General features: G+C 38.9%; 1 protein-coding gene across 1 annotated transcript in view; it reads right to left on the bottom strand.

Annotated features, from left to right (window-relative positions):
* The window catches only part of RSF1 (remodeling and spacing factor 1), a 141,176-nt gene that overhangs the window by 57,872 nt on the left and 60,882 nt on the right, over positions 1 to 22,422 (bottom strand). Inside the window, exons 4-5 of the mRNA XM_036747143.1 lie at positions 20,850 to 21,055; positions 11,220 to 11,374 (exon numbers count right to left, since the gene is read on the bottom strand). Coding sequence (XP_036603038.1) covers positions 11,220 to 11,374; positions 20,850 to 21,055 — 361 coding nt within the window. The remainder of the gene's footprint in view (positions 1 to 11,219; positions 11,375 to 20,849; positions 21,056 to 22,422) is intronic.

Raw genomic sequence — 22,422 nt, 5'->3', positions numbered from 1 at the left:
ATTCCTATTTCCTGTTTTCTTATAGCATGCTGACTTCCCTGAATACATATTACTTGGTTAATCAAATCGAAAACACTCTGGCTTTTTATAGCTTTTTATAGGCTGCTGGCCCACCACCTGCCATACTTCTTAACCCCACATACTCTGTGAACACTGGCTAGTGGCACTGGCCTCCTTGCTGTTTCTCAGGTTTCTGGACCTAGTGCATTGTCACTGGCTGTCCTCAATACCTGGAATGCTCTCTATCCTCATCTCTGTCTCCTTCTACATATAGTGAGTCTTTTCTAATCCCCGGAATGCTAGTGTCTTTTTTCTGTGATTAATCTACGATTTATCCTGTATATATGGTTTATACAGATAATTGCTTGCATGGTTCTTCCATTAGACTGTGAGCTCTTTGAAGGCAGGGGTTGGGTTTTTTTTGCTTTTCTTTGTATCCATAGCACCTAGCACACTGCCTAGCATACAGTAAGTGCCAATAAATACTTGATTTGACTTTCAAAAATTCTAGCATAATTCTGAATCCTTTCGTAATTCTGGTCACTGTCCTAAAGACTTGCCCAGGATGATCAATATTTTTCCTAAAATGCATAGTCCAGAACTGAAGACAATATCCAATATGAGGTATGAGGACAAGTGTGTATTGGTAATTAAGGTGGGACATTTTGGGCCCTGAACAGGATATAAAAACTCAAAGGTTAGCATTTTATCTGGGGCTCTCACTCAGTGGAAGAGTGTTGATGCAGAGACTCTGGGCAGCCATTGTAACTGTCCCCACAGCTTTGTTAATCCAGACCCATTGGTTCTTTGGTAACTATGAACTGTGATTTGGCCTGTCTCTGTAATTTGTCTGTATTTGCTCTGAAGTTCAGGGTGGTGGCTTTTCTTCATGATCGGAGTTATATTTGTATGTGTGATTAAAATGAGATTGTTAACCCCTTAAGTTACTTTCCTTAGTAAAGCAGATCAAAGAACCTGTGCTGGCAGCTCTGTGTGCTGGTTGTTGTTGCTTGTACACACCCCACAACAGCTGCTAGCCGAATTGTTGTTACAAAGTGTTCTAACACTGCTTCTAGCAGTGCAGCCTCAAAATGCACTAGTTACTGGGCCACCACACCACATGGGACTCCAAGCAAAGAAATGATCTGGGGGGTTTTCTCCCTCCCTCACAAAACCTGTTGTCTGGTTGGTTTCCACCATTCCATATTTATGTGGATGATTCTGAGGCCACATAAAATATACTTTATATTTATCCTCATTTAGTTTTACCAACTACTAAGGATAACATCCATGACTATATCACTCTTAAGACTGTCCTCTCCTATTCAGGCCAGCCCACTATCCTAGCCTCTTGAAGTCTATTTGGTTCCATACTTTTCTGATATCCAATGTGTTTTAGCCCATCCATCTAGTTTCATGTCATTTCCACATCCAATCAACACACTAGGTATGATTATTGTCCAATAATAAAAATGCTACACATCTTAGCGCACTCCACAAACCAGCTGAGGACACCTCAGGACAATAGCATACAGTTTTTTTGCATCTTGCTCGCAAGAATAGCATGAAAGTGTAAAATGCTGAACAGAAAACCAGGTTAACCGTAGGTATAACATTACTACAAAGTACCAATTTGATACCACTATTTTTCCAAAATGGAAATATGGTCCTTTTTTCTTCTGTTTTTTTTTTTTTTAAACTTATCACTTTAGTTTTTGCTTAAAGTTTTACGTTTGGTTTTGACATTATGAAGCCCAGGGACAAATTCTTTCATTAAGGGGACTTGTTCAGTGAAGTTTGGATTCAGTCAAAGGGCTGCTCTTGAAGACCTAGAGGACATGTGGCCTCAAGGCCACAGGTTCCCCACCAATGGTATAGGTTATATATGTGCAATCACGTAAAGCACATTTTGACATTAGTCATGTTGTGAAAGAAGAAACTGAACAAAAGGAAAAATATACCCCAAAAATCCAAGGAAGTGAAACTAGTATACTTGAATCTGCATTCATACTCCATCAGTTCTTTCTCTGAAGGTGTACAGCATTTTCCATCATGAGTCTTTTGTAATTGTATTAGATCACTGGAATTCTTTTTTTTAATTAGATTTTTTATTTTTAGTTTACAACACTTAGTTCTATATGTTTTTGAGTTTTAAATTTTCTTCCCTTCCCTTCCCTCCCCACCCAACTCAAAATGGCATGCGGTCCAATACAGATTCTACATAAACCTTCGCACTGAACTAATTTACACAATAGTTGCAAAGAAGAATTATGACCAATGGAATGAATCATGAGAGAGAAGAAACAAAACCAAAAAAGATGAGAAAAAAAAGAGCAAATAGTTTGCCTCAGTCTGCATTCAGACTTCACAATTCTTTCTCTGAATGTAGCCAGCTCTCTCCATCATGAGTCCTTTGGAGCTATCTTTGAGCTTTGTATTGCTGAGGAGAGCCAAGTCTATCAAGTTAGTCATCACAGAATCAATGACTGTGGTTCTGTATGATGTTCTCCTGTTCTGCTCCTCTCACTCAGCATCACATCATGTAGGTCTTTCCAGGTTATCACGAAGTCTGTCTGCTCCTCATTTCTTATAGCACAATAGTATTCCATTACATTCATATACCACAACTTGTTCAGCCATTCTCCAACTGATGAGCATCCCCCTAATATCCAACTCCTTGCCACCACAAAAAGAGCAGCTACAAATATTTTTGTACACACATGTCCCTTTCCCACTTGTGTGATATCTTTGGGATATAGTCCCAAGAGTGGTATTGCTGGGTCAAAGGGTATGCACATTTTTATAGCCCTTTGGGCGTTGTTCCAAATTGTTCTCCAAAATGGCTGGATCTGTTCACAACTCCACCAACAATGTATTAATGTTCCAATTTTCCCACATCCTCTCCAGAATTTATCATTTTCCAACTGTTTTGTCATGTTAGCCAATCTGACAGGAGAGATGTGGTACCTAAGAGTTGTTTTGATTCACATTTCTTTAATCAATAGTGATTTAGAGCATTTTTTCATATGCCTATAGATATCCTTAATTTTTTCCTCTGAAAACTACCTGTTCATATCCTTTGACCATTTCTCAATTGTGGAATGGCTTTTATTCCTATAAATTTGGCTCAGTTCCCGGTATATTTCAGTTATGAGGCCTTTATCAGAGACATTGGTTGTAATGGAATTCTACTTTTTAAAGGAGTTGTTTTCTTCAGGAAAGGAGAAACTAGAATAAGAGCATTTGCAAGCTACCCTCTATGCAAACAGACTGCCAGAAGCCTTAGGGTGCTGGGAGAGGCATCTAACCAGAAAAGCCTGGCTTACAGCACACAGAAGGCTTATAATGTAGTGACCAAAGAAAAGCCATAGATATCAATAGCCCACAGCTATGGGCTGGAGTCTGCAAAGTAAAAGCTTAGACCTGGATCTAGCCAAAGATGCATGAAATCAGATATTGTGATACTCAGAGAGTATCACAGGGACTCAGAGAGGGAGGACAGTAATATAAGTATGCCTTAAATCAGACTGCCCTGGCCAAACATTTCTGATGTCCTTGAGAAACATAGCACTCTAATGAGAAACAAGAGGACGATGAGGATGTCTAGAAATTTTAAATTTAAAAATTATCAGAGGGACAGCTAGGTGGAGCAGTGTATCAAGCACTGGCCCTGGAGTCAGGAGGACCTTAGTTCAAATCTGACCTCAGACACTTGACACTCACTGGTTGTGTGATCTTGGGTGAGTCACTTAACCCCAATTGCCTTGTCTTTTCCCTCTCCAAGAGAAAATAAAAAAATATATTAATAAATAAAAAAATTATTAGATAAGTGAGACAAGAGAAAACAAAAGTAAAGGAAAGGGAAGTTTTAGATGAAGAACTGGAAAGAGAATAGATTATTTTAGAAGATACGTAACTTTATTCAAGTAACAGTTTCCGAAAGATTAATAGCTTGATGACAGACCAAGAAACACTAGATCAAAATCTAAGGACTGGAAGATGGCAGCTGGAAAGCAGGGACTCACTTAAGCTCTCCCCCAAATCCCTCAAAAGAACCGTAAAAAATGGCTCTGAACAAATTCTAGAGCTGTGGAACACACAAAATAGCAGAGGGAAGCAGATCGCTAGCCCAGGACAGCCTGGATGGTCGCTGAGAAGGGTCTATCGCACAGTGCTGGGAGTTGAGCGCAGCCCAGCCTAGGCCACACCAGGACCAACCAGACCAGGAGTCGGGCGGGCAGAGCAGGTCTTAAGGCCATGGATCACTGAGCTGTAGCAGTTACCAGAATTCTCAACCCACAAACTCCAAAGACAATGGAGCAGGTTAGTGGGAAAACTGCTGCATCAGGGTGAGAGGAGTCCGGCCCCAGCTCCAGGGCATCAGAGGTGGCATGGTGGCACAGCAGCAGCAGCAGCAGCAGGAAGCTCCTGAAGCTGCTTCCAGAGCTCCAGCTGAGGTTGCTTCTAGCCCCAAGTCCACCTGGTGGGAGGAATCAAGCTGAGGATCAGAGCAGGAATGCAAGGAGCCCTTTGCTAGCTCAGAGGAAGGGTTCTCTTGCTTTGCCCTGCTTGAATCTGGGTCATGGTCCTGGTTGGTGGTTCTTGGGGGAGGAGGAGTGCTGCTGTGGCAGAGCTTGCAGCAACTCTGTGGTAGAAGTAGCTCTGAAAACAGCAGTGCAGCCCCTACAGCTTGGGACAAAGCACTCTCTACACTACAAGCAGTCCATACCCTGACAAAAAGCTCAAGAGTCAAGTAGTTGGCTGGGAACATGACCAGGCAGCAAAAAAAGGGCTCAGACTCTGACTCAAACTATAGAATCTCTTTTTGGTGACAAAGAAGATCAAAACAGCCAGCCAGAAGAAGTCAACAAAGTCAAACAGCCTACATCAAAAGCCTCCAAGAAAAACATGAACTGGCCTCAGGCCATGGAAGAGCTCAAAAAGGATTTGGAAAAGCAAGTTAGAGAAGTAGAGGAAAAATTGGGAAGAGAAATGAGAAGGATGTGAGAAAACCATGAAAAACAAGTCAATGACTTGCTAAAGGAGACCCCCCAAAATACTGAAGAAAATAACACCTTAAAAAATAGAATAACCCAAATGGCAAAAGAGCTCCAAAAAGCCAATGAGGAAAAGAATGCCTTGAAAGGCAGAATTAGCCAAATGGAAAAGGAGGTCCAAAAGACCACTGAAGAATATACCACCTTAAAAATTAGATTGGACCAAGTAGTGGAAGATAATGACTTAATGAGAAATAAAGAAATTATAAAACAAAACCAAAAGAATGCAAAAAATGGAAGACAATGTGAAATATCTCATTGGAAAAACCACTGACCTGGAAAATAGATCCAGGAGAGATCATTTAAAAATTACTGGACTACCTGAAAATCATGATCAAAAAAAGAGCCTAGACATCATCTTTCAAGAAATTATCAAGGAGAACTGCCCTGATGTTCTAGAGCCAGCAGGTAAAATAGGAATTGCAAGAAGCCACCAATCACCTCTTGAAATAGATCCCAAAAAGAAAACTCCTAGGAATACTGCTGCAAAATTCCAGAGTTTCCAGGTCAAGGAGAAAATATTGCAAGAAGCCAGAAACAATTTGAGTATTATGGAAACACAGTCAGGATAACCAAGATCTAGCGGCTTCTAGGCTTCTACATTAAGGGATTGAAGGGCTGGGAATATGATATTCTGGAGGCCAAAGGAGTTAGGATTAAAACGAAGAATCACCTACCCAGCAAAGCTGAGTATGATGCTCCAAGGCAAAATACGAATTTTCAATAAAATAGAGGACTTTCAAGCATTCTTGATGAAAAGACCAGAGCTGAATAGAAAATGTGACTTTCAAATACAAGAATCAAGAGAAGCATGAAAAGATAAACAAGAAAGAGAAATCATAAGGGATTTACTAAAGTTGAAGTGTTTTGTTTACACTCCTTCATGGAAAGATGATTGTAATTCATGAGACCTTTTTCAGTATTAGTGTAGTTGAAGGGAATATATATATATAAAAATACACACACACACACATATATGTATACACAGAGGGCACAGGGGGAGTTGAATATGAAGGGATGATATCTTAAAAAAATAAAATTAAGGGGTGAGAGAGGAATATATTGGGAGAAGGAGAAAGGGAGAGATAGAATGGGGTAAATTATCTCACATAAAAGTGGCAACAAAAAGCAGTTCTGTCGGAAGGGAAGAGGGGGCAGGTGAGGGGGAACGAGTGAATCTTGCTCTCATCAGATTTGACTTGAGGACTCATTTGGGTATCTTACCCCACAGAAAAGTAGGAGGAAGGTGATTAAAAAAAGGGGAGATTGATAAAAGGGAGGGCAGATGGGGGAGGAGGTAATCAAAAGCAAACACTTTTGAAAAGGGACAGGGTCAAGGAGGGGGACAGGATAGGATGGAGGGAAATATAGTTAAGTCTTTCACAACATGACTATTATGGAAATATTTGCATAATGATCCATGTGTGGCCTATGTTGAATTGCTTGCCTTCTCAAGGAGGGTGGGTGGGAAGGGAAGAGGGGAGAGAATTTGGAACTCAAAGTTCTAAAAAGGGATGCTCAAAAAAAAAATTGTTTTTGCATGCAACTGAGAAATAAGATACACAGGCAATGGGGAATAGAAATCTATCTTGCCCTACAAGAAATTAAGGGGAAAGGGGATGGGGGAGGAGAGTGGGGTGACAAAGGGGAGACTTAACTGGGGAAGGGGGAAATCAGAATATATGACATCTTGGAGTGGGGGGGAGGGTAGAAATGGGCAGAAAATTCGTAAATCAAAATCTTGTGGAAATCAATGCTGAAAACTAAAAATATTAAATAATAAAAATAAGAATAAAGGAGTAAAAATTATCAGAAAATAGTAGCTATCTCCTATCAAAAATAAATGACCTGGGAAACAGGCAATAGGAAGCATTTAAGAATCACTGGACAATAAAAAAAGGATACACAGCATATTCTTAAAAAACACAAATTCGTGGCAGAGCCAAGATGGCAGAGTAAAAGCAGGGACTCACCTGAGCTTTCCCCCAAACCCCTCCAAATACCTGTAATGATTCTAAACAAGTGCTAGAGCAGCAGAACCCACAAAATGGTAAGAGTGAAACAAATTTCCAGCTGAAGACAACCTGGAAGGTTGACAGGAAAGTTCTGCTGCAACAAGATGAAATAGGAGCTCAGTCTGGTGCAAAATACACCAGCACAGATCAGACCCCAGTGAACCTGGAGCAGACCTCAGGGAACTGAACCAAGGGCAGCTGTGGTGGTTTCAAGACTTCTCAACCCACAAATGCCAGAGACAACTTAGAAGGTGAGTAGGAAAGGTCTGTCAGACCTGAGTAAAAGAAGAGCATGTTCCAGTCCCAGCCCCAGGGCAGCAGCTATGGCTGTGGCAGCAGTGACTGCTTCTGGAGCTCTTGGCCCACAGACGGTGGTGGAATTGGGCTGCTGATCAGAGTGGGAATTGCAGGGATCTCTTTGCTGGCACCAAGGGAGGATTCTCTTGTTTTGCCTGTGCTTGGATCTGGGTCTCAATATGGCGCAGTGGTCCTGGGGGGAAAAGGAACGCTGACATGGTGGAACTTGTAGCGGAGGTGGAGAGGGAACTGCCCTCAGAGTTTCAAGGCAAAGAAGAGTGCTTGTGGTTACTCACAGACCACAGCACAGTCCAGGAGAGGAGTAAACACCTCTCCTTTGATCATACCACCTTGGAAGAACAGAAAATTTACAGGTCTCTAGAAGTGTCTCTGAAAACAGCTACACAAAACCCCTGAAGCTTGAATAGCACAACCTCCACACTGGAAGCAGAGCCCTACCTTAACAAATAGTTAAAAAGTCGAGTAATTGGCTGGGAAAATGAGCAAACAATGGAAAAAAAAACTCAGACTATAGAATCTTACTTTGGTGACAAAAACAAAAATTAATGCTGCCCAAACCTAGCTGAACCAGAAAACAAAGTGAAAAAAGAAAGAATACACTATTCATTTCCTGAGAGATTTCCCAAAATGAAAATCCCTAGGATCATAGCCAAAATCTAGAATGTCCAAGTTTATAAAACACACACACACACACACACACACACACACACACGAAGTGCAGTCAGATAGAAAATGATCATCTATAAAGGAGTAAGAGTTAAGTACACACAAGACCAGACAACCATCACCATCATTATAATGGAGAGGAAAACATGGAAGATAATATACCAGAAAACCAAATATACAGGCTTACAATGAAGAAAAATTTACTCTGCAAAGCTGAGTCTAATCTCAGGGGGGCGGGGGAATGGACCTTTAACAAAATAGAAAATTTCCTAATATTCCTCATGAAGAGACCACAACTGAGTACTTTGAAAAAGCATATACAGACATCAAGAAAAACACGAAATAAAGATGAATCTATCTTATAAAAGACAGGAGTAAGAGACCAAGTAAGGAAAAAGTATAACAGGACAGCATGTAGAGAAAGATAGGGTTAATCATAACTACAAAGACAAAGATGATAATGAATGGTGAACATTTATGATAAACAGAAAATGTTGGCAGAATGAATAAGAAATCAGAATCCATAAAAAATCCTATTTACAAGAAACATGCTTGAAACAAAAAGATTTACACTGTATGAAAGAATTAAAAAATGGATTTAATTATTTAAAAGGAGTGAACAAGGAAAATACGGTGTTTAAAAGTATCACAGAAAATGAATTACTATCTATATTTGTGCCAGATGGCATAACATCTAAATGCCTAAAGGAAAACGTAACTGATATATTTGTTTTTTATTAAATTAATTGGCTAATAAGTTGATTTATTTAAAAAAACCATGGGGGTAAAAAAGTGACACATTTCAATGTACCACTCACTCTCAGACCAAAACAAATCTAACCAAGATGTGCAATAAAGTTAAGGATCTAAATAGATTTTAGAAAGTTAAAAATGATAGCTCACTGGTGGCTACTGAATGGAAAAAGAAAAAAAACATTTTTCAGCATGATCATTATTTCAAAAACTGACCTAGTACTAGGCATGTGTGGCGAACTTGCAGCCTCGAGGCCACATGTGGCTCTTTAGGTCCTCAAGTGCGGCCCTTTGACTGAATCCAAACTTCAAAGAACAAATCCCCCTAATAAGAAGATTTGTTCTATAAAATTTGGACTCAGACAAAAAGCCGCATCCAAGGACCTAGACGGCCACATGTAGCCTTGAGGTGGCAGGTTACCCACCCCCTATACTAGGGCATAAAATCCTCACAAATGCAAAAAAATCAGAACCATTAAAACATTATTTACTGATAATTATTCGATATAATTATATTCAATAAAGGGGCCTATAAAGAATAAGAAACTTATTAGAGACTAACTTAATCCTAAAGAATCAGCAGGTAAAAGAACAAATCACAAGAATAGAAAATTTCATTAAAGAAAACAACGAGACACCATACCAAAACTTTTGAAACACAGCCAAACCAACAATGAATGGAAAATCTCTAAACAATTTCATCAACAAAGAGAAAGAACAGATCTATGGATTGGGTAAGAAATGAAACGAGAGAAAAAATCCACCAACCTCTAGAATTTTTAAAAACCAACTAACTAAAGAACAAAATAGATATTCTGAAAATCAAAGACAAGATTAATAATGATAAAAAGAAAAAAAACCTATTAAATGGACAAAAAAGGTTGTTTTTGAAGGGAAAAAACAATGAAATAGACAAAATATATAAGAAAAAACTCTGATTGTTTTTAAAAAAATGTTTAAAAAAACCTTCCAGGATCAGAAAGTAAAAAGAAATTTTCACAAAGAATAAAGGAATTTATTAGAAAAAGATTTTTCCTAAGCATATTACAATAAAATTGATAAAAATGAATGGTTATCTCCATAGTTATAAAATATCAAGATTATCAAAACAAGAGAGAATTTAAATAACCCAGTATCAGAAAAAGAAATTGAACAACTCATAAATGACTCCTGAAAGGAACCTTCCCCCCACCTCCAGGACCACATGGATTCACAAGTGAATTCTAATCAAAATTTAAAGAATAATCTAGTCACATGTTTCTATGTCAGAAATGCATATCATTTTAAAGAATGTATTCACATTATTTTAAAACTATTTCAACACATCAAGAGTTGCAGGTGCCACAAAAAACAAACCCACCATAGATACTGTGAGTTAAGTGTTTTTCCCTAAAAACATTTAGAGGGAAATTAATAAAGTACTTTATATACACGACATGTTTCCTACATTTTATTCTTTCTATATACTCCACAGAGCAGAGCAGTGAATAAGACACAGACTGAGGTCATTGCAAAGAATCAGATCTTAACCGTGTGCTGAGGTAAACAGCCAGGAAAGTTAGTAGACTCCAGATGATATCATACAAAGGAACGAGGGGCTATTTCAACCTGGAAAAGAAGACTTAGGCAGGGTATAATGGCTACATATAAGTACACAATGCAAGGTTTTCATGTGGAAATGGCGGGGACTTGTTTTGGTTGAATCCAGAGGCCAATGAATGAAAATTATGTGCACACTAATTTTGGATCTATGGAAGAAAAAATGTCTTAACACTTAAGAGCAGTTCTAAATCAGATGGTCAAATTTCATTGCTTCAAATCAAAATGGAATTTTACACTGTTTACTCATTCAATGGCAATTTCCCACACATTCATGAATGTCACAATATAGACATGATGAATTAGTGAGCATTTACACATTCAGGTATCATTGCTACACACATAAGCATCTATTCATTGATCATAACAGCTTACATTTTCTACAGCACTTTAAGGTTTACAAAGCATTTTCTTCACAACAACCTTGTGAGGTAAATTGAGGCTCAGAGAGGTTCCTAGATCTGCCATCATGCAGTTAAGTGGTGGCAGAGCTGAGACTAGAGCACAAGGCTTCTACTCCAAGTAACTGCTATTATTATCAGTTAGATGTAAAGATTATATTTTGATAAGTGGCTAAACATTTTCTTAGTGAACCCTCTTGGAATTTTTTTTGGAGGTATGTAATAATTTGTACATTTATGCTTTTCTAAAAGAAAGATCAGAAAATATTAGCTTGGCAATCTTCTTTAGACAAAGATGCTTATTTCTGAAATCAAAATAGGATTCTGTTGTACATATTTTGGGAACTGGGGAGAAATGTAGGCCAGGGTGTGGGAGAGAAGGAAGATTGGAAAAAAAAATGCAAAAAAACCTTGTTTAGTTGTTTCTCCGTCTTTTTTGGTTTCTTCTTCCTCGAGGTTGGGGCTTTCTCGGGAGGAGGCGTCTTGTTGGCTAGAGTTTTTCAAAAGTGCAGGATCTATTTGAGCTTTCAGGAGTTCCAGAGTCTCAGCCAGTTCATTTCTATTTCTAAATAAGACAAAGAAATAAGACACCATGAAAACCCATTTTTCTGCTCACAAAAGCTATCCTACTGATTTCTATTTATAACAGTACAAATACTACCAATGACCCCTCAGCTGCCTCCTTAACAAGGTAAATATTCAAAAATGAATTCTTATTTTAATCAAGTTCTTGCCTTCATCGTTGCGGCTACTTCTCCCATCAATGCAAATCCCAACTCCTATAACAGTGTAAACAATATTCTTAAGTTGATATGACTGAAAAATTAAATTATCTGTTGATTCATTATGCACAGACAACTAGTGTTTCTGAGTTGGGCTAAGCCGGCCAATACTCAATGCCAGTTTTGCAGGATAGGCCAAGAAACTCCCATCCAACTAGTAAAGACTTCCACATCATGGTGAACTGTCAGAATAGGACTTCAGTAGAGGTAAAAAGAGCGTCTGATAATAACTGCAATTATACCGTACCCTGCTTAAAGCAACCCTGTGACATGGGTAATGGAATTATTAACTATATTATTATTATATTATATATGTATATATTATTATATGTTGTGTATTAACTATATTATTCATTATATAATGGAATTACTAAACTCATTCAGTAGAAGGAGAAATAGAGCCTAAAAAGTTAAGGAATATTCCCAGATTATAACTATCTAAATCAGTATTTCTTTAAAAAATTTTTTTTCCCCCAATTACACATACAGACCACTTTTGACACTTATTTTGAAAATTTCAAGATCTGAACTCGCTCCTTCTCACTCTGAGACAGTAAGCAATTTGATATAGGTTATTCATGTACAATCATGCAAAACATATCTCCATATCAGTCATGCTGCGAAAGACATACTGACAAAAAATAAAGATGAAAAAATAAAGAGAAAAACAGTATGCTTCAGTCTGCACTCAGATTCCACCGGCTCTTTCTCTGGACGGGGATAGTATTTTTCGCCATGAATCTGCTGGAGTGGTCTTGTATCGTTGCATTGCTGTGAATGGCTAAGACGATCACAGCTGATGATCATGCGTACAACGCTCTCCTGGTCCTGCTCACTTCTCTTCCTATCAGTTTGTGTGTGTCTTTCCAGGTTTTCAGGAAATTATCCCTCTTGTCGTTTCTTACAGCACAAGACTATTCCATTATAATCATACAGCACAGCTTGTCCAGCCATTCCCCAACTGATGCCGCCACAAGAAGAGCTGCTACACATACTTTTGTACCAATAGGTCCCATTCTCCTTCCCTCCCCCCCCTTTATAAAAATCTCTCTGGGATGCAGGCCTCGCTATAGAAAAGAATAGACACACTTTATGGTTCTTTGGGCATAATTCCAAACTGCTCTCTAAAGGTTGGATTAATTCACAACTGGTGTTTATTTCTCAACACGTACTTATTAAGCCACTTACCTGTCCCTAACAACCAGGGGGACAAAGAGATTTCTGACTTGGAACAATGAATTTAGGATCTCTCTCTTGGAAGAAAATTCTTTATCAAACTCATTGGCAAATAGAACAGTGGTATTTTAGTTTTAGATTTTGTTTTGGAGAGAAACCAGCCAAAACAAAACTACTTCAGAATTTTATAACAAGTAAAAAGTTAAAACAGGGTAATGGACTCTTAGTATGCTGCCAACATAAAATGTGCTTTAAGGTATATTTACAATGACTCATCTTCTCTACTCATTTAGAAAATCAGAAAATTCTAAAATATCTCAGTTCAAGTAATTCCTAATATCAGAATTATAACGCAGTATCTGAAGTACTTACATAGTAAGAAGATTTCAGCTTCTATTAACCTACTCCATGATCTACAAACCAAATTCACTCTTTTTTAATAGTTAACTAAGTTTAAATTTATGAATCTAAATTCATCTCAACAAAGACTGGGTACCATGTTTTTTAAATAATCAGGTAATTTTGGCTATATCCATCAGTAAATAAATATTTACTGAGCACCTACTATGAGCCAGGGACTGACTGTATGAAATGTTGAGAATACCAAAAGCAAATACAATTTGCAGCTTCAAAGAGCTCACAATCTAATGAGATAGACAACATGTTTAAACAACTATGCACAAAAAGCTATATACAGGATAAACATGAAATAATTAACATTGAGAAAGCAGTGGAATTAAGAGGGGTTGGGAAAGGCTTCCAGTAGAAGCTGAGATTTTAATTTGGATTTAAAGAAGTCAGGGAGGTCAGTAGTCAGTGCAGAGGACAGAGAGCATTCCATGCAGCTAGAGAGAATGCCAGGAGCCAATAAATGGGGTACCTTGTTCTTGGAACAGCCAAGAAGCCAGCATAACTGGCTCAAGAGTACACGCTGGGGAGCAAGGTGTAAGAAGACTGAAAAAGTAGCACTGGGCTAGGTTATCAAGGGCTTTGAAAGCCATCTGAAGATGACAGGAAGCCACTGGAGCTCACTGAGGAGAGAGGTGACAGAGGTGAACCTGCACTTTAGGAAAATCACTTTAGTGGCTGAGTGAAGAATGGACTGGAGTGAGAAGGGACTTAAGGCAGGAAGACTCACCCAAAGGGTATCGACATAATCCAGGCACGAGGGGATGAGAGCCTATATCAGAGTGTCTGCAGTGTCAGAAGAGAGAAGGGGGCCCACTGGAGAGTTGTTGCAAAGGTGAAATCAAGAGGACTTAGGCAGCAGATTGGATTGGAGGGGAGGAAGGGAGAGACAGTGAAGAGTTGTGGAGGATACCTAGGAGTCTGGAGTATGGGGGCATGGTATTGCTCTTTACAGTAACAGGGAAGGTAGGAAGAGGGGAGGGTTTAGGGCAGGGGTGGGGAACCTCTGGCTTCAAGGCTACATGTGGCCCTTTATTTTTCTCTTCATTTATTTATTTATTTAATATATTTAGTTTTCAGCATTGATTTTCACAAGAGTTTGAATTACAAATTTTCTCCCCATTTCTACCCTTCCCCCCACTCCAAGATGGCGTATATTCTGGTTGCCCTGTTCCCCAGTCAGTGCTCCCCTCTGTAACCCCACTCCCCTCCCATCCCCTTTTCCCTTCCTTTCTTGTAGGGCAAGATAAATTTCTACACCCCATTGTCTGTGTATCTTATTTTCTAGTTGCATGCAAAAACTTCTTTTTTGGTTTGTTTTTGAACATCTGTTTTTAAAACTTTGAGTTCCAAATTCTCTCCCCTCCTCCCTTCCCACCCACCCTCCCTAAGAAGTCAAGCAATTCAACATAAGCCACATGCGTATCATTATGTATATCCCTTCCACAATACTCATGTTGTGAAAGACTCACTATATTTTGCTCCTTCCTAACCTATCCCCCTTTATTGAATTTTCTCCCTTGACCCTGTCCTCTTTTGAAAGTGTTTGTTTTTGATTACCTCCACTCCCATCTGCGTGCCCTTCTATCATCCCCCTCTTTTTTTAATCTTCTTCCTCCTTTCTTCCTGTGGGGTAAGATACCCAATTGAGTGTGTATGGTATTCCCTCCTCAGGTCAAATCTGATGAGAGCAAGATTCACTCATTCCCCCTCACCTGACTTCTCTTCTTTTCCTACAGAACTGCTTTTTCTTGCCACTTTTATGCGAGATAATTTACCCCATTCTATCCCTCCCTATCTCCCTCTCTCAATATATTCCTCTCTCATCTCTTAATTTATTTCTTTTAGATATCTTCCCTTCATCTTCAACTCACCCTGTGCCCACTCTCTCTCTCTCTATGTATATACACATACATATATACATACATACACACTCACATATACATATATATACATAAACATGTATATATATGTATATGCATATTCCTTTCAGCTACCCTAATACTGAGGTCTCATGAATCATACACATCATCTTTCCATGTAGGAATGTAAACAAAACAGTTCAATTTTAGTATGTCCCTTGTAATTTCTTTTTTTTGTTTACCTTTTCATGCTTCTCTTGATTCTTATGTTTGAAAGTCAAATTTTCTATTCAGCTCTGGTCTTTTCACTGAGAAAGCTTGAAAGTCCTCTATTTTATTGAAAGACCATATTTTGCCTTGAAGCATGATACTCAGTTTTGCTGGGTAGGTGATTCTAGGTTTTAATCCTAGCTCCATTGACCTCCAGAATAGGAACATCGTATTCCAAGCCCTTCGATCTCTTAATGAAGAAGCTGCTAGATCTTCGGTTATTCTGATTGTGTTTCCACAATACTCAAATTGTTTCTTTCTGGCTGCTTGCAGTATTTTCTCCTTGATCTTGGAGCTCTGGAATTTGGCAACAATATTCCTGGGAGATTTCTTTTTGGGATCTATTTGAGGAGGCGATCGATGGATTCTGTCAATTTCTATTTTGCCCTGTGGCTCTAGAATATCAGGGCAGTTCTCCTTGATAATTTCTTGAAAGATGATATCTAGGCTCTTTTTTGGATCATGGCTTTCAGGTAGTCCAATAATTTTTAAATTATCTCTCCTGGATCTATTTTCCAAGTCAGTGTTTTTTCCAATGAGATATTTTACATTGTCTTCCATTTTTTCATTCCTTTGATTCTGTTTTATAATATCTTGATTTCTCATAAAGTCACTAGCTTCCACTTGCTCCAATCTAATTTTTAAGGTAGTACTTTCTTCAGTGGTCTTTTGGACCTTCTTTTCTATTTGGCTAATTCTGCCTTTCAAGGCATTCTTCTCCTCATTGGCTTTTTGGAGCTCTTTTGCCATTTGAGTTAGTCTATTTTTTAAGGTGTTGTTTTCGTCAGTGTATTTTTCAGTATTTTTTTGGGTCTCCTTTAGCAAGTCATTGACTTGTTTTTCATGGTTTTCTCACATCCTTCTCATTTCTCTTCCCAATTTTTCCTCTACTTCTCTAACTTGCTTTTCCAAATCCTTTTTGAGCTCTTCCATGGCCTGAAGCCAGTTCATGTCTTTCTTGGAGGCTTTTTTTGTAGGCTCTTTGACTTTGTTGATTTCTTCTGGCTATATGTTTTGGTCTTCTTTGTCACCAAAGAAAGAATCCAAAGTCTGAGACTGAATCTGGGTGCATTTTTACTGCCTGGCCATACTCCCAGCCAACTAACTTGACCCTTGAGTTTTTCAGTGGGATATGACTGCTTGTAGAGTTAAGAGAACTATGTTCCGAGCTTGGGGGGATGAGCCAGCTATGCCACACCAGCACTCCTCCTTCCCCAAGAACCCCCAACCTGGACTGGACTTAGATCTTCAGCAGGCTCTTCACTCCTGCTCTGATCCACCACTCAATTCCTCCCACCAGGTGGGCCTGGGGCCAGAAGCAACTGCAGCTGTAGTTCTGTAGCTGCCCCACCTCTGCTGCCCCCAGGGCAGTCGCCCAAAGGGAACTCCCACTCCTGCAGCTTTTCCCACTAACCTTTTCTATTGTGTTTGGTGTTTGTGGGTTGAGAAGTCTGGTAACTGCTGCAACTCACTGATTCAGGGCAGTAGGGCTCATTCCACCCAGCTCCTGGTCTGGCTGGTGCGCGCCGCCAACGCTGGACTCTGCTCCACTCCGCTCTCCTCCGCTCCCAGCTGCGTGCGGAATAGACCTCACCCAGAGACCATCCAGGCTGTCCTGGGCTGAAGCCTTGCTTCCCTCTGCTATTTTGTGGGTTCTGCAGTTCTAGAATTGGTTCAGAGCCATTTTTTATAGGTTTTTGGAGGGACTCGGTGGGGAGCTCATGCTAGTCTCTGCTTTCCAGCTGCCATCTTGGCTCCGCCCCCCATTATATTATCCCTTTAGGTCCTCAAGTGTGTCCCTCTGACTGAATCCAAACTTCACAAAACAAATCCCCTTAATAAAAGGATTTGTTCTATAAAACTTGGACTCAGCCAAAAAGCTGCATCCAAGGACCTAGAAGACCACATGTAGCCTTGAGGACACAGGTTCCCCACCCCTAGTTTAGGGGGAAAGATAGGTCTAGTTTTGGATATGTTGAGTTTAAGATGTCTATTGGACATTCAGTCTGAGATGTCAGAAGGGCAGCTGGAGATGCAAAATTGGAAGTCAGGAGAGAGGTTAGGGCAGGAAAGGTAGATTTGAGAATCATCAGCAAAGAGATAGTAATTAAATTCATGGGAGCAGATGAGATCAAGTAAAGTAGTATAGAAGGAGAAAAGAAGAGGACCTAGGACAGAATCCTGGGAAACACCTACAGCAAAGGAGGAGACAGCAAAGGAGACTGAAAAGGAGTGATCTGATAGGTAGGAGGAATATCAGGAGAGAGTGATATCCCAAAAACCTAGTGAAAAGAAGAGTAACCAGGAGAAGAGGGTGATCAACTGTTAAAAGCTGCAGAGATGTGGGACATGGACTTGAGAAAAGGCAAATGGATTTGGCAACTAAGAGATCACTGGTAACTTTGGAGAGAACAATTTCAGTGGAATGATGAGTCTGAAGCTGGATTGTAAGGGATTAAGAAGTGAGAGGAGAGATGAGAAAGAGGAGACACCTATTTCAGGCAGCATTCTCAAGAAGTTGAGCCACAAAGGGCAGAAGAAATATAAGACAATAGATAAGGAAGGATGGATCAAGTAAGGATTTTTTTTCAGGATGGGGAAGATATGGATACATGTTTGTAGGCAGGGGCTAGTAGACAGAGAGAGATAAGCTGGCCTTGGTAAGGAATGAGGCCACTTCTTTGTGAGAGACAGAGAAGGAGGAGATAATGGCAGAAGGCATCTGAGTAATATGAGATGAGGAAGCAGGGAGAAGAGGGAGCTCATGGAGAAAGTCCTTGATTTTTTCTATAAAATATGAGGTAAAGTTCTCATCTGAGAGTGTGGGGAGAAAGGGGAGCCATGGGAGGTTTGAGGGAGGATGAAAAGATTTGGAAAAGCTACTGTGGAGAGTAGGATAGTGAGTTGATAAGGAAGGTATAGGAGGATTGCCTAGCAATTTTCTCTCTCTGCTCAAGAGCATGCGTGTAGAAGTGAAGTCAGAAGATAGTGGGAGTTATCCTAAGCTGACGTTTGATACAGCACAACTGGAGATAGGATAAGGAACCAGAGAATCAAGAAAAGGATGGTATAGATATGAACAGCAGGTCAAGATAGGGAGAGGAGAAGAGAGTGGATAGTGCAAAGAAGAAGGCCTGCCTGGGAAAGAACTGAGGGATCAAAGGATTGAAGGTCATGGAGTGGATTAAGAGTAGGATTTGGCAAATGAAAAGAGAGAAAGAGGTAGAAAGCCAACAGATGATGGTCAAATAAGGGGATTCTATAGCGTACACGACACTTAATTTTGAACAATACAAAAAATTTCACTAATATTAATAGAACACTGTGTCTGGCACATAGTAAATACCTGATAAATGCTTGTTGATAAACAGAAGGATAGATCAACAATAAAATCAAAGGCCCAGACATCTGAACACCTTGACAATGCAATGTCTTCTCTTTTTTATGGTGGAAGAAGGGAGGGGGAATAGGGAATTGCCAAGTGTCAAATATCCAAGGACACCACCACATTCAACTTAAACCTGTTTGGAAATGAGTAAAACTGTTTTACTCTAAGGTGCTTAGATAGCGAAAGGCTATATTTCTGGATTTGTCATTAATTAGCAGGGTGACCTTGGGCAAGTCACTTAATCTTTCTGGGGTTCAATAATAAGAGAATTTGCCTTTTGGTATGTCACATTTTATTAAATTATAACAGGAGTTTTTCACCTTTTTTTTTTTGGTGTCTTGGATCCCTTCTGGAAGAGTCTGGCAAAGTCTATGGACACCTTCTCAGAATCATGTCTGCTACCCACACTCATGACTGAAGGAAATGCTAAATTTCAGTTAGAGGTTATTGGAAATAAAGATGTAATTTTCCCCCCATCCAAATTCACAAGCCCTTGAGAGTACGTGGATCTCAGGTTAAGAATCCCTGATCTTGGGGCAGCTATCTGGCGCAGTGAATACAGCACTGGGCCCTGGAGTCGGGAGGACCTGAGATCAAATCCAGCCTCGGACACCTGACACACCTTCTAGCTGTGTGACCCTGGGCAAGTCACTTAACACCAATTGCCCTGCCTTCCCCCCTCCAACACAATGATAATATGTTCAACCTAATATAAGGAATGACAGATGGACATGGCAAAGTACCATAAAAATCACCTTTGTTTTATGCTATGAATTGGGAACAGATTATTAACAATTCTTTGGGCTCCAGCTGCTTATCTAAGTAGAACAAGTTAACTCTACCAGGAGACCATATTACCATAGTCTGAAAGAAGTGGCTCTGAAAATAAGTATTTTGAGTTAACTTATGTTACATCTGTTAAAAGGGAATAGCTAATGTACACTTAGGTTCACCAAGAATCACCTCAAATAAAAAGACACACTCAAAATTGAGGTATAGTTCTTTTTTTTTATTTTAAAAAATTTTTCTGCATAATATGAACATTGTTTTATACAAAGAACAGAAAAATAGGACTGACTGTATCTGATATCAATATCATGCAGAGTTTAGCATTTAAAAACATACATTAGATATAACAGTAGTACCAATACCGCCTTGCCTGTCTGTATCCCTTTCTGAACATTGTCACTTTCCTTTCTTTTATTCTTTTGTTATTATCAGTATATGTCTTGGTCCCTCTACAAATCTCCCCATACTCAAATATAAGTCCTTCCTTGTAACAAATATAAAGGAAAACAAATCCACATATTGGCCATCACTGAAAATGGGAGTATGTTTCTTCTTTAAAACGTGCAGTTTAAAAAAAAATCGTTGAATTTCAATGGAAGAATATGCAGAGATGTAAATGTAAAATAGAGGTGTCTGCCTTTGTATAATCATTGAATTCTGAATAGGCTGAGCTTCCAGTATGGAAAATACAAACATAGGGAGAGATTCAGGATAAAGACTAAAATTACTCTAAGAAAGAAAACCAAAAAATTCTCGAATTTCTCCTCCTCTACAAATGCCAAAATACAAGTTAGGATTTTTCAGACTCATGTGTCAAGTTAAGAAACTGAACTTCTATAAAATTTCAACAGATAGAAAGAATGTTGCCAAAATGAAATGGTCATAATGATACCTTTCATGACACTGCCATGGAGACGTGATTCTTCTCTCCTCAAATCTCTTCTGTCACTGTTAGACCACTTCAATGACTGCAACTATATTTTAAATTGCCTTACAATTAACTATGTACATGGATTAGCTCCCCAGTAAGCTAAATGAGAACAGGGGTTACATGGTTTATCTTGGCCAACCTAAAACCTAACACTAGGATATGCATATAGTAGCCATTTAATAGAAGTCTGTTGAACTGAACTGCTGAAGCAGGTAATTTTTTAAAACAGCAAATATGAATTATGTACACTGGAAGGAACAGTACATATAAGTGTACTAATTTGAATATATGCATCTTTAAAACATGCAATATATTAAAATAAAATTTTAATATTGCTATTTCCCTAAGAATAATATTTTTGGGGAGAAAAAGAACTGTGTATTGACAATAATTTTACTAGCAAAGAGTTTATTTAAAAACAACAAAAAACATACCTGACAATACATTTCCATGAAGACCCATCTTGATCATCCTGCTCTTCTATGTACATTCTGACATTATGATCTTGATCCAGCTGGTACCAATACATGAGACCATCTTTGTCTCGACCAATTGGCTGGAGGCGCATGGCATCAGCATCCTCCTCATTAATAATGTTCTTAAACTTCAGATTGTCATCAAACTGACATTCACAAAGGTACTAGAAAAAAATTGTAACATAGATTGTAATATCTCATCTATGTTTTCCCACCATAGTAAGAAATAATAAATGCTCATCTCTTTTGAAGATGCTCCACCTCACTGTTTTTATTTGGCTTACAGTAATAAAAAAGTAACAGTTCACATATAGTTGCTTAAGGTTTCTCAAGCACTTTCCTCACAAAAACAATGGAAGAAGGAGAATGTAACTGTGATCAGCTGCATTTTACAAATATGGAAACAAAGACTCAAAGACTAGTCCATAGGCACAGAGCTAAGAAATACCACAGCTGAGCCAGATATAATTGCAATATTGAGATTGATAGCTCACTTAATTAGACAAAATGTGAGCAAAAATTCTATATTTATTGTTACTTAAAATGGTAAGTTTAACTAAACTAACACCACACACATCATATATGGCTGGGTGATTATATGGTCTCACAATTTCAAAAATTTCTGTCATCACAATCTTAAATAAAATTTATGCAGAATACATGTATAGCAAAATCTGCTTCTAAATTATAGAATGATCTCTCTTTTTCATACAGGTAACCTTTCAAAAGCTGTTCTTTTAAATCTAACACATTATCAGCCTTTTAAAAAGATATTCATTCAGCAGATGTGGTCTTCTATTCATTCTCTTAGTGACAATGATACTCATGTCTAACTTTTAACTGTTCATAAAAAGAGCCATCACTTTTGGTTTCAAGTTTCAGCATACTAGTTAGGGCCTCCCTGGACCCTGAATCAGAGTCTTTCTTCAAGTCTCCCAACAGATGTAATTCATGCCCTAGTCACCCTGCTTTCTCCCTGTTCTAGCTAACTATGGTCTTGAGCCATGGAATTGCCTGTAAGATTTGGTACCTGGCCAGTTCAAGCTATTAGGAGGCAGAGAGCCCAAAAGGGTCAAGAAATATATCACCAGTCTTCCTGGTCCTGCTTGATGTCTGCTTCCAGAATTCTGCTACATAAGATTTCTAAGACATTTTTTGTGATTCCTTGTATTTGATACTGGCCCCAAACTGGAATCTGATTTTATTACACCTTTTTCTTTCCCTAGAAGGAAACCTAATAGATGGTCAAGTCAGTCTATTATTATGTGGGAACAAAGGAGTGACATGTCTTACATATCTAACATGAACTAATCTCTGAAAAGTAGATTGTTTACTTACATAATTTAAGAATAAGTATGTAATCTTGGGGTCCTTTGATCATTCAACCTGTTTATAAAAAGCTTCTAATTTCAGAAGCAGTTAACCCTTCCTTAACCAGTCTGTGGAAAGTGTTCTTCCTTTACTCTGCTGTTCATTTCACTCTTCAGTAGCCCTACATGGGAAGGAGGGCAGGGAGAGCAAGCAACACTCC

The sequence above is a fragment of the Trichosurus vulpecula genome, chromosome 2 (assembly GCF_011100635.1).
Source record: "Trichosurus vulpecula isolate mTriVul1 chromosome 2, mTriVul1.pri, whole genome shotgun sequence".
NCBI lineage: Eukaryota > Metazoa > Chordata > Mammalia > Diprotodontia > Phalangeridae > Trichosurus > Trichosurus vulpecula.
This window is presented reverse-complemented; position numbering and strand designations above follow the sequence as displayed.